This window comes from Amia ocellicauda, chromosome 1 (assembly GCF_036373705.1).
Source record: "Amia ocellicauda isolate fAmiCal2 chromosome 1, fAmiCal2.hap1, whole genome shotgun sequence".
Lineage (NCBI taxonomy): Eukaryota > Metazoa > Chordata > Actinopteri > Amiiformes > Amiidae > Amia > Amia ocellicauda.
In genome coordinates this window covers 12,705,628-12,718,464 of record NC_089850.1, presented here as the reverse complement: position 1 = coordinate 12,718,464, position 12,837 = coordinate 12,705,628, and the positions used below count along the sequence as shown (strand labels likewise).

Genomic DNA, 12,837 nt, shown 5'->3' with positions numbered 1-12,837 from the left:
TACAAGATACTGCAATGAAAGTGACCTTGGGGCGAAGTTATATTTCTGATTAGAGGAACGTGTCATCTTATACAAATGGGTCCCGCTGGGGGTTGTGTATCCGCGGTGGGTCACTCTTTTGGGCCGATGCGGCGCCTGCTTGGGTTTGGCGGGAGACACTGCGCGCGCTGCTGGTGTCCCTCTCGCGCCGGCGCGCGGCAGCCCGCTCCCTCGTGGCTGGGTTGTTTACGCGCGGGGCATGCTGGGAGCCGGTGCGTATGACAACCGGCGTAAACAGAGCAGAGCGGCGCTGCGTCGGGAAGAGCTGTTGAACTCATGGCTTTCTACGAAACAGACTACTTGGAGAAGATCGGAACAATTCAGCAGCGTCTACACGAAAGGTACGTGTAGCAGGTGTGATTTTTGTCCCTTACGAAACAACTGCACAAGCAGGGACGATGAGCGCGGTAATGTTTTCTCCCCGCGAAACAGGCCCTATTGGAGACCACGGGCTAGATTAAAATAGTTCTCGGTTATCCTGTGTCTCTCGGCCTGTCTCTATACATGGAATAGAGCGGTAATACAAAATCTCATATTATTATTATTATTATTGCTGTTTCGGATATTTAAATATATATTTAAATATCCGAAACAGCAATAATATATATATATATATATATATATATATATATATATATATATATATATATATATATATATAATGTACAAAGAGACTATATTTATAAGCTACAGCAATGTTTTTATCTACCAGGATTTGATTTGACACTGTATTTGACCCTGTGTGTTTAAAGGGCCGAGTAGTTTAGTGGTGTAAGGAAACTTGTTACAAATGTAAAGGTTTATACTTTATTATTTGCTTATTATTATTGTTATTATTATTATTATTATTATTATTATTAGTAGTAGTAGTAGTAGTAGTAGTAATAGTAGTAGTAGTAGTAATGTAATACTTGTAAATAATTAGACCCTAAGATGTACAAGATGTAAAGAAACAAAAAACAAATGTCTGTCTGTGTTTTTGAGCGTCTGGAGGAGGATGTCATAGCGGACTTTATATTGGAATGTATGCATATTCATATTGGACTAAAGGACATTACTGTGTAAAATACAGAGGAGTAAGTGTTTGCTTAAACAAACAACAAAAAATGGGCACAGTATTACAACCCCGTTTTTGTTTTTCCGAATTTACATTTATCTTTATCAATTTAAACTTTATCGTGCCGTGCAATGTATTAAGGCTCTGAGATAATGATGACAAAGATATAAACAGAGTACAGAAACGAACAGAAAGTAATCCCCAAAATAAAGCAAAGTAACAGCATTGAATGCATGTAATATTACAGGGTGATTCCCAAACCAAACTAGCACATTTCCCATGATTATTTAGCCATGGGTTTTACAAAGGGTAATCTGGCCACCTGCCCGTGCTTTCCAGTGTTGTGCATGGATGGTATTGTAGTCAGACCCTTGAAGAGAATTGAGCATTGCATAAATCAAATGTGCCTTTTTCCCTAACAGTGAGAAAAAGAGGCTGGAGCTGGAGAGAGAGCTGGCTGCTTACTGCAGGTCTGACAAGAGAGTGTAAGTGCACCAAACATTGTCCTGTTAGTCCCTGTGCATGAATTTGGGCATTTGCTCAACATCATTTAGATCAAAAGGATGTATTCAACTAAGAGAAAATTGTTTTACTGTTTTAAAGACCAATTTAATTCTACTTAAGAATCCGGAAACAATATACTTGTTTCTGTCTCAAGAGTATATATATTCTTATTGTATATTGTATATAAGTCTGAAATTATAATTTTGAAACATTCCAAATTCATAAAGACAATTTTGCAATAAGTATTGGGCCCAGTATCCTGAAACCATCTCTGATTTTAACACACTATTGATGGCGTTTTTCGAGCCAATGATAATCCACAATTGACAGTGAAATAAACAAAGCAAATCTACTTGCTTCTCCATTTTTCTCACAACAAAGTGTCCATATGTTGTTTTGATGACACTTAACCTAAGCAACTTTTGTTTTAAAACAATTAGAGCAGTAACTTTTGGAAATGCTGTTTGCATCTCATTAAAATTTGATATGATGGCACTTGGACTGAGTGTTTTGAAACCTTTGTTTTAAAATGAGGAGCACAGAACTTTCATCTGTGGCGTAAACAAACATGTTTAATAGGAGTGACGCTGGGCAAGTGAATTTCTACAGCTATTGCAGGTTAATTCTGTTAATGAAATAATCAGTGCTTCATAGATTCAAAGACATTATAATGCCATATTATCAAAATGTTGGGAAACAATTATCTCCGTATCCTTTTCCATTTAGTTTGAAGCCCACACCAACTGTATTCTGAACTTCATTAAACACTAAGCACTGATATGTTAGGTTATATTTTATTATGCATAAGTGAATGTAACTTTTTTTCTCTCTCTCTAGGGCCCAGATTAAAAATGCAAAACTGTGCAGTTATCTGAAGGAGATATCTGAAAGAGAGCAACAAGCTAAGATTAGAAACTTTGAGTTTCTGAAAGACATTCAACGTATTGAAATGCATACAGAGGTGCTGGCTCCTTACTCCAGCACCCTACATCAGAAAAAGGTAATGTATTTAGTATTTAAACAAAGGCGTTAAAAGTTTGCATTTTTTAAACATAAAAGCATCTAACGCAATTATTTTACACAATACAAAATGGATCTCTTTCAATATGAAAAATCATCATTGATCAGGTCCTAATTCTTAATTAAAAAATGAAATTTAAACAACACCAAAAATGTAATCAGATGGTTTTGTTTGGATTGTGCAACATTGTGATTTATAAATTCAAGAGATGAGTTATTGCTTTTATTTTTATTTTTATTGAAAACATTTAAAGCTGGTTAGTAAGGTCAAAAACAGTCAGCCACTGTATAAGATGTATATATAAGTAAAATATTCCCATAAAAAATTATTGGATAACAAGTACATTCTTAAGCTAGCAATTGGAGTCTTAAGGAAATGGTGGCACAGGGCAGATCCATGCGTTTGAAAATGCCACTGACACTGCCAAAGTCAGATGTCTGATCCTGGTCTGGTCAATCTATAAGGGACAGGAGTTTTGCCTCCCTCTGAATGTGTGTGAGGAGAGGCAGTCTCCCCGACACCCAGTAGGCTCTGCCTAACAGTGGTCTATTAGGCAAAAAATATTAACTGAAAGTAAAATGTTAGTCTTACTAAGAAGTGCAACTTTATTATCTTCCTATCTATATCTACTGTGTGTAATATGTAGGCCTCATTAGGACACCCATTTGTGAATGTTTTTCTTTGTTGTTTTTGTCCTCCACCCCCCACCTCCCATGCAACTTAAAAACCCTGAACATACAAATCTCAAATGACAACTGGTTTTGAAATAGACTTGTAGCTCATGCAATGTGCCTTAAATCCATTGCAAAGTTATGGGATCACACTTCATGTACAGCAGCCTGTGGTGACTCACTATTTAAGTTGTGTGACAGTGTGTCTGGAGCATGCATATCTCAGACGGCTGACAAGGGACAAGGTTTGGTTTGGAAAACCATAAAAGGACAGGATTTTGTTAAGAGAAAAGTTAGTCAGTGTTCGTAGTTGTGTGTCAGTAATGGTGTGGCTCTAGAATTTGGACCACTAGAGTGTGTATAGAATTATATAACCTCTATATTTATTTGTATGTATGTAAATACAGACATGGCAAAATTAGCTGCCTGCTACTCAGGACCTGACATATTCTAATACTTTGAAAATATCTTTTAAATATGATATCTTCTATATGAAATATTCTACATTACTCAATCTTTCATAAATCATGGCACTACCAGTTTGGCACGCTGTGTCTGCATATTTTCATGCAAGTATATCTCACTGTTTTGTATTAATTTAATTCAATCCCCGAGTGCCCACCAACCAACCAATCAAAGAGCAATTCTATTCATACTTGTTTTAGGCTTGAACATTAATCTCTGTCTGAAGAGCCTAATGAAAAGAGGCTAAAATAGGGAGGTATTTCATAGAAAAGATAGAAAGTAAAACTAAGCATATTAAATAATTAACAAAAATAACTTGCTTGAATAGCCATTTTAGAAATGTAAAATAAATAGTCTGACTAACCGCTTTTGTTTGTTGCATTCCTTAATGTTTCTATTACAAATATGATTACATTTAATTAAGCTATGACACATGAAGTAAAATAATTATTCATATTTAAATAACTCCATTATGCTGGAAGATGCAGAAGGGCTGTTGCCATCGATAAAAAATGAAGAGTTGGTGGGGGAGGGCTGAACATGCACTGAGTGTCCCAATCCCCAAAATCCTACTGAATAATAATAATTTGTTTATTACAATAATTAAAAAAGATTACAATTACATACTTGCTTCAGTGTACATGTCTTCAGTGTAAAGTACTCACATTTGTTATAAACCAAAAGAAAGCTTTGAAAAATGTGACTGGGAACATAACCTTGGGAGCCCCACTCTTACACTGAATCATACTGCAAGTGTTCAGCCTTCTACTTATAGTTGACATCTATCTTTTAAACATGCAGTAGGGGAAGTAGCACAATCCAGTTTATATCCACGTTGACCTTGGCCTTCAAAGTGCACTATGATCACTATTTTACTAGTTTCTCAAAGAGACAAATGTACTGATGGTTATTTTGGGGGGTATGTACAAATCTGTAAAATAATATGCAATTTCAAAATATTTTTGATCCTCTTTAAATTTGATGGATTTTAGTTTTTTTTTAAACAGGCGGCAGAGATGTAAAATGTTTCCATCTTAATGGAGGAATAAGATCGAGACATGGTGCCTTTGAGTTATAAAATATACACTACTGCTACTGCTTTGCTCATGTTGCTCACAACAGAGCCTTAAAATGTTTATTGCTGCACCATCTAGAAAATAAAATCCTTTCCGAATCCCTTTGTTGCTTTTCTCAACCACATAACTACGATTCTGTTGAGAAATCTATTTCCAATGGAGCATTACAAAAATATAAAACATTGTACTGAACTGCAACACACACACACACACACACACACATAGAAAATGTAATATGTAATGTGGAACAAAATTTAAATTAGTATCATAATAAGAGGGATAACTAAGTTATAATTCCCATAAATAAAAGCAACAGGAATTTCACAAATCAGCATTTTTGTTATGTTGATTTTTAAACAGCAGGAATTGTGCATGTACTGTATTGTCCTAACATTTACATACTGTGATGCACTAAAACTGGAAATATTTAAATACTGTACTGACTAAATCATAAACTGCACTGAGGATGGTAGTTTTCAACTAAACAAACAGCATGGTCTTGTCTCTGGAGCATTTTTAAGTGTGATATTCTTTCTGTAGTTGTACCACGCCTCTGATTTCTCTGTGGACATCGATTAAGGTAATTCAGATTGAAGATTAACCTTTTGTCAAAAGAAGAAAGAGTAAATCAGGAAAAGTATAGATTTCTATATCAAATGCATTACCATATTAATTTTCCCAACACACTCATCACCCCGAGCTTGTGAAATTTTAAGGCTCTGATCTCTGTGGCACATCGCCCCTTGGTTTACTTCTGTGCAACAGTTTTACAAATTTACAAATACTTCACAGGTTACATGTGTGAATCCCAAAATATGCTTTATACCAGAATTCATAGATGAAGGAACATAATCTTCAATTAATGCTTTTTGTGTTGGCTTACCTTCTGAAGGAGCGGATTTGCAGTAATGTGTGTAAGTCACCTTCCATCCAAGAAGGGAAATGATTATTATATTAACAATCTATTAGTGGCTCATGAGAACTGCTTCCTGCCTGCAGTATATTGTTGAAGGTAATGGTCATGAAATGTTCAAGTGTTATTAATCATTTAAAGAACACTATAAAAACTGGAATAAAGTGGGGGAGCATTTTTAAGTATGCAAAACAATATAAAGTCTTTAGGTTGGGGGAATTCTTTTTTGAAAGAAATAAACTGTTGAATATTATCTTCCATAAATAACAAATTACTGGAGGCACATTTGTACAGATACTTGCTTTAGAAAAGAAGCTGCTAAACAATATATAATTAAGTAAAGCAACAACAGGGGGGGAAAAAATCAGGTAGGGAAATGATTGATATGCTTATCATATCCAGTAAATGAGTCAGATTATCACTTAAAACTGAATAGCAGTGCTCCAAATCTTAATATCAAATTAACAAAACCAGTTAATTATGTCCTTCCAAATTAATTGCCTAATATTGAAACATCACATTTGAAGTACTACAGAGCTGACGTTCGTCCTTCCCAAAGGAGTTGTTCCGCTGTTGATCAGACTGCTTTGTAAAAATGTAATTCTGTTAATAGTTTACCAGTTTTTTTTTCCTCCCTCAAGTGATGTGATGGCATTCTATCATTTTTGTTTCTCATTAAGCTGAAAAATCAGAGGTCAACAAAGTAAGCATTCTCAATTGGAAAACTAATAATCTGATGCAAATGTCTTGTTCCTTTTTTACTTGCTAATTTATCTCTGTATGCTTAAAACATTTGTACATTTCTCCTTCGTGTCTGCATTGCCTATGATGGTTGAAACATCCAGTATTAAGCCTTTCCTTCTCGATCTTTGAGGAGGAATTATATTGTACACCTTCTCATTTCAGTACATGTTGCAAATGGCTGTGTTATTGTTTTTCCAGTGATTATTAAAATCAAACCAAAACCAAGAAAATACCCATATTTTATTGTTCATAAAGGAAATATAAAACCAGTTCTCCGGCAAATCCTAAGCATTATTAATATTGTGTTATTCAAAATCAAAACAGTCTCAGTGGGGGGTATATCCTGAACTGCCCTCAGCCATGCCATTACAGTGTTTGTTTAGAGTTGAGATTAGACAAAATTCAGTCTGGCAACACAGATAATTGATTAAAAGTATGCTGGCAGCCAAAGTAAGACATTCTCATTTGGGAATAAGGCCGATGAGTTTAGCATGTGGAGGCACCGAACAGCATGGCTCCTCTGCCTGCACTGAGTCTCTGTCCAAAGCCTTGTTTTTTCTTTTTAATAGCAAACGCAAACAAACAAGCAACAAAAGAAAGAACACAGTGTATTCACTTTTCCTCTGAATAATATTTGTACATATAACTTTGGGTATGCTTCATTAAATAATATAAATATATACTAAAAATAAATACAGAATAAACCTTCATAGATTAATCAGTTTCTGCACTGACTCACTAAAGGTCTTCTATCTGTTTTGTAAGAGGTGAACTATTATTTTATTATGCTGGAATGGCATAAAGCACACTGAAAGCACAATGAGTCTGGTTCAGTTCAATTATGTTAATAATGTAGTCGTACACAAGAAAGCATATTGAAGCCTTGTGAAAGAAAGGTAAATGCGTGATGATTGTACAGTAAAGCATGGTACATTTATAATAAATTCTGTGCAAGATTTTTTTAATGGTAAATACATTTTGATTTTGTTCCTCTAGGTCAAGGAGTGTTTTCACATTACTTTTCTTTAAACCTTTTAAAGGAAAATTAATTTTCTTAACCAGAAATTAGGAAGCACACTGTCTGGACTTAATTGTTTGTTCTCTAACTCGGCTAACCCTAACAAATATGAGAAATGTCTATTTTAGTGAAACACTGTGTTTTAGAACTGTGAAAGAAAATGCTCAGCCACTGTTGCTCAATGATTTTTTTTTTTTAATATAACAGGTGGAATATGGGAATCGGATTGAGAAACTGATGGCAATTTGGAGAAATGAGAGAGGGAAGGAACGCAAACAGGAAATCATAGATAAGGTTTTTTTGATCCTAGTTACATTATATATATATATATATTTGTCAATACTTACATTAATATATAAATATTACTTTAATTGCACACAACCATACCTTAACCTATACTATAGTGGTCACATAGCATAATTCTGCAGTTGAAGATGTTTTCTATTTAAACAAGATATAAATCTGAAATGTTTTATTAGTGGTTGAATGTATGTGTCATTTTTAGAAATAACATGAAAAGGGTCCCTATGTGGATGATCAATGATTAATAGAAAGCCTTTTTGTAAACAAGAAAACGATATTGTTGATAGTGGTTTTGCCTCTACACCAGTATTGTGTAATATTTTTGCCGTTTACATTTCCAGTAATATGAACCATGAAATAAATCAAATTAGAGCATAGTTTAAGAGCATGCTTAATAATGTATGTGCTCTCATCAATATCTTGAATCTGGGACTTTTTAGATTATACATAGAGACAAAAGACTTAATGTAACCGGTTTGTTTTTAATGGAGGCAATAAATTAATTGTTAATTTTAGTGTTGCATATTTGTAAGATAGATTTTTTTGGTTTTCCTCATCTCATTTCCAACCAATATTTGATATTATGGTGTGTATAATTTATTGTGAGAGTTTCTTCCACACATAGTTTACTGATGTTTGGGTACCCTTGTCCATGAAGCTGCATGCGTGTTTTTGTATTTTTATTAAATAACATTTTCTTCTATATAGGGCAGATCTTATGGAAAGTAAAGTCTGTGCATATGGACCGTTCTGTTTAAGTGAAGAAGTCTGGATTTAATCCTTGATATTTAGGAATAATAACAACAGCACAAATATCTTGGCGCTGTGGAAATCTCAGTGTTTTCAGCCTTGCAACAATAAACAAAAGTAGTCATCATAGAAAGAAATCTGTAATATGGTATATATTTAGCTGTGTATCTGTAATAATGCAGGTGTCTAATCCCTGCTGGTGTATCTGTATAAATGATGTAGTTCAAGCCCATAGCTGCTTATTCCTTCACTTAAAGCAGTTAAAGCTCTTTTAGATGAAATGTCTAAGACATCTCATAATAACTTGGAGCATGCTGTCTAGAGCAGTCACTTGTGACTATGTGCAAAACCCCCCTCAGCTTGCAGATATTGTAATGAGCAAAATGGTACCATCACTCCATTATGCATACAAGCCATTGCTGGCAGTGTGCATGTCCCTTAGGCTGCAGCATTCATTAAGAAAAGCTTACCGGGCTGAAAGCTGGAAACAGATGATAACGGGATATGATTTTCATATTTAATACATTCCTTGGAAGAGCACGCGCGTGCCGCAGATTGATAGAAGAATCAATTGCTACTTTAGTGAAACACTTTCTACTTTGCCCTGCAGCTACCGATGGAATCACTCAGCCAAGAAATTAACTTTTCCTCCTTTTACCTACTTTGTGGATCTGCTGGGCAGACTGCATGGTTTACAGTGAATGTTATTAAGAAGCTAACTGTTTGGTATTTAAGACCCTTATCAGAAAAGAAACAGAAGCAATGCTTTTTGTTATTATGTTGGGAAGAAGATTTTAGCTTTTCCCCCCTTGGTGCCATACCAGACATAAATCACAACTTACGTAAAGGATTGTTAATAAGATTAAAAGTTAAAACATTGATCTTGTAACATTCTTCTAAAGCAGTTTTGAAAGGAAATCCAACCTTGACCCACATAAACTGTAGCCTGACATAATTTAACAAAAAAGTAATACTTTCAAACACTGTAATGTTGACTTGCAAAAGAATTGCTGCAGCTTGAATTGTAAATACGTTTAAAGTGATGGTGTGGTTGTGTATGACACAATTGTGGAGGACAGGTTATTCTACTTGTTATGGATCTACATGTTTAAATCTGTAATTTTCTAATACAGAAAAATGCTATTTTTGTATAATTATAATAAGACCTTTTTTATTTTACTTCACTTATTAATATATATATATATATATATATATATATATATTTTACATGTACTATTAACAAACCTTTCAGAAAGGTATTCAAGGTAGTGATTTATATATTTTTTACATTTGTTACACTTACGCAATTACAGGATCTTGACACAACAAAATCCACATTCATTTCACAAGTTATTTTTGTAAAACGTCATTGTTCAGTTTTCAAAGTAGATTTAATGCAATTTTTCACACAAACATCTATACATTAATGAAAGGAAAACTGTAATAATCATTATGAAAATAAAGATATCTACTTTTAAATACAACCTTCAAGGTAAAGCATTTTGACAGCATAAGCTTATAAAATGGTGACTTCTTGAATGTACTATTCACATTTTAATCCCCATACATGTGAAAGCATGTCTCTGCCTACTGAATGTTCACTTGTAGTATATGTAGTAATTATCCTATCAACAATATTATTATTTCTTAATAAAGTTGTCACATGCCTATGTTAAAAGAATATAGCTGCATTATTGAAAACAGTCCAAACAATTCTTAATTATAATAATGATGATGATAATTAATTAAGGCTGTTTCTTTTTATATTTTCTGAAAAAAAATTCAGATGTCTTAATTTTAGTTGTTTTTTTTGGATGCCCAATTTAAAATGCATTTGAATAAAATGTGATGGCTTTGAATACTTCTGTAGGTTTTCTCTACTAATTTAAATCCCATATGCAGGTGAAAAAACATTCTTCTATAAAATTGTCTCAGAATATTGTATTTTTTTCAATATTGAGTCAGAAATAGAATAGCAAATACTTTCATATTTTAATTTATTTTTCTCCTTTCATTTATATTGATGTGAAATTTAGGTGTGTTTTTAAGTAATTTTTTCTCTCTCTGTTAACATGAAATATTCCTTCTTCAAAAAAATGAAAGGATCTTATACATTTTGAAGTTAGATGAATTTGTGATTACTGTTCTGATTCCCTTTGATACCTTTACATATAGTGTTGGGTAGAATAACAACAAGAAAACCAACAAAATTACACATGGGTAGAAAGACAGTCTTGTGAAATGATTGCATTACACTTCATTTTCATTATTATCGATTTATTTTTATTTTTTAAATTAATCTCTCTTTAGGAAAAGAAGCTACCAGGACCATCGCCCAATAGTCCCACTGTACATCTCACCAAAGGACTATACCAGCCTGCTACCATCTTTATGGGACGTGAAACCTCAAGTGAAATTCCTGCAATTATGCCATCCTTCCAACCTATACACAGCCTATCGAATCAGCATCTACCTTCTTCCCAGCACGTGGATCATAAAATGTTAAGCAAGTTGAAATTCACAGCACATGGAGCTGTAACATTGGCATGTCACGTAGAAGACCAAACCTACCCCAATGATTACACGAACAGAAGTTCACCTGGGAAAAGGGGAAGACTTGTCCCACCTCCATCAAGCAACCCACAATTACTAAAAGATTCAATCCCACTACAAATTAGTGATTTAACTGAGTCTCACGTTATTCATGTTCCTGAGGAAGGGGTGCTGCCCCAACACAGTGCCCAGCTCAATGAAAGGAAGTCTCCAGGTCCACAAAGCACTGATCTGAACATCTCTGCTAATGTGGAGATCGTGAAAGGATGTTACCCTGATGCTGGTGAAGCTGTGCCTCTCATGGCCCTTCCTGGATCTAGAAATGAAAGTCAGAATAATGCAGGTATGTATTTGGATGTAGAAGCTTTATTCATTTATGTATAAATGTATTTTATGCAAATTAAACCTGTGAAAAAACTGAACTGGAAAAAACTAAATTATACATTGTTTTTGTTTCAGAGGGGGGCATGAGTACTATTGCTATTTCTAGATTGACTCTGCCAAATGTGGAAAATGACATCGCCGACACAGAAAGTGACTTCTCGATATCTCTGAGTGAAGATGAAGAGTGTTCAGTTTCACCTGAAGATGGGGGAGACACGGGCCTTTCTGCAGATAAGAACGATGCAGTGAGAAGACCCGAGCTCTCCATCACCAAGATAGAGAGATTAATAGTGCACAAGAGGGGAAGGGCAGGCACTCCGGTGCAGTCTTCGCAAAGCAGGTCACCCTTCACAACCCCTGCAGAAAAGTAAGTCTTGTCACTTTTCGTCTTAACGTGGTTGATATTAATTGAATTGAGTTGATCTGGCCTTCTTCTTTAATCCTTAGGAACACAGTGTCACATACATTCTACACACTGATAACTACATTACCCCCTGGTAAATTGGGGTAATAATAGATATTTGTCAAGCCTGTGCCATATTTTCTACATGTACATCTCAGTGGGTTCTGTCATAACTTGAAGAGGACAATGCAAACTGTACAAATTATGACTTTTAACTTTAAAATACCTATGGGGGGAATCTAGATGTTGTATTTGAGGTGTTTTTTATGATCTAGATGACTATTAAAAGACAAATTTAACTGCAATCTTCTATTCACAAGCAGCGTTAGTATTAAGGATGAAGTGTCATTTTGCCTGGCATTTCCCATAACTTTTAAGTACCCTGTATATTTTCATCCACTCTCTGCGTGTCAGAATGGAGGGAATTTTGATCCCCTTCCCTAAAAATGCCACATAAGAGATGCTTTCCAGAACATTAAAGATGGTACATCATAAGCATGCCTTTGAACAGTGCAGCACAAACCAAAATGGCCCAGATTTTTTAATGTGGCTCAGTGATAAGCAGACTAGAGTCCTGGAGAAAACACAAGTCACAGATCCATCAAGAAGGAGCAGTCCAAGTTCAACATCTGCAGCTGGTGATTGATAATTGAGGGTTCATGTTCAGCTCGACTGTACAACAAACATAGCTCGGTTACAGCACACACTGCAGGAAGTGCCCAGGACCTATATCCAACAGATTATATACTAAGGGAAGGATTTTCCTTTTTTTTTTTCTTTGTGCAACATGAAAGCTTTGAAAAAGACCCTAATAGTTGTAGACTCTGAAAATAAACTTTGGACTTCTTAAGAGTTTCCTGCTATGAGCAATTATGGGAAATCTGTGATGTGCTTTCTGGAGCCATGGATCAGATCTCTGTTTGCTGGTTTAGACAT

General features: G+C 34.8%; 1 protein-coding gene across 2 annotated transcripts in view; it reads left to right on the top strand.

Annotated features, from left to right (window-relative positions):
* The first annotated feature begins 233 nt into the window (after positions 1-233).
* The window catches only part of kiz (kizuna centrosomal protein), a 40,637-nt gene continuing 28,033 nt past the window's right edge, over positions 234-12,837 (top strand). Inside the window, exons 1-6 of one of the 2 annotated variants that reach the window (XM_066721154.1) lie at positions 234-380; positions 1,519-1,581; positions 2,438-2,600; positions 7,716-7,802; positions 10,872-11,457; positions 11,574-11,865. In XM_066721154.1, the coding sequence (XP_066577251.1) occupies positions 316-380; positions 1,519-1,581; positions 2,438-2,600; positions 7,716-7,802; positions 10,872-11,457; positions 11,574-11,865 (1,256 nt within the window). In that variant the 5' untranslated portion in view covers positions 234-315. The remainder of the gene's footprint in view (positions 381-1,518; positions 1,582-2,437; positions 2,601-7,715; positions 7,803-10,871; positions 11,458-11,573; positions 11,866-12,837) is intronic. The other variant, XM_066721235.1, reaches the window with a different exon arrangement.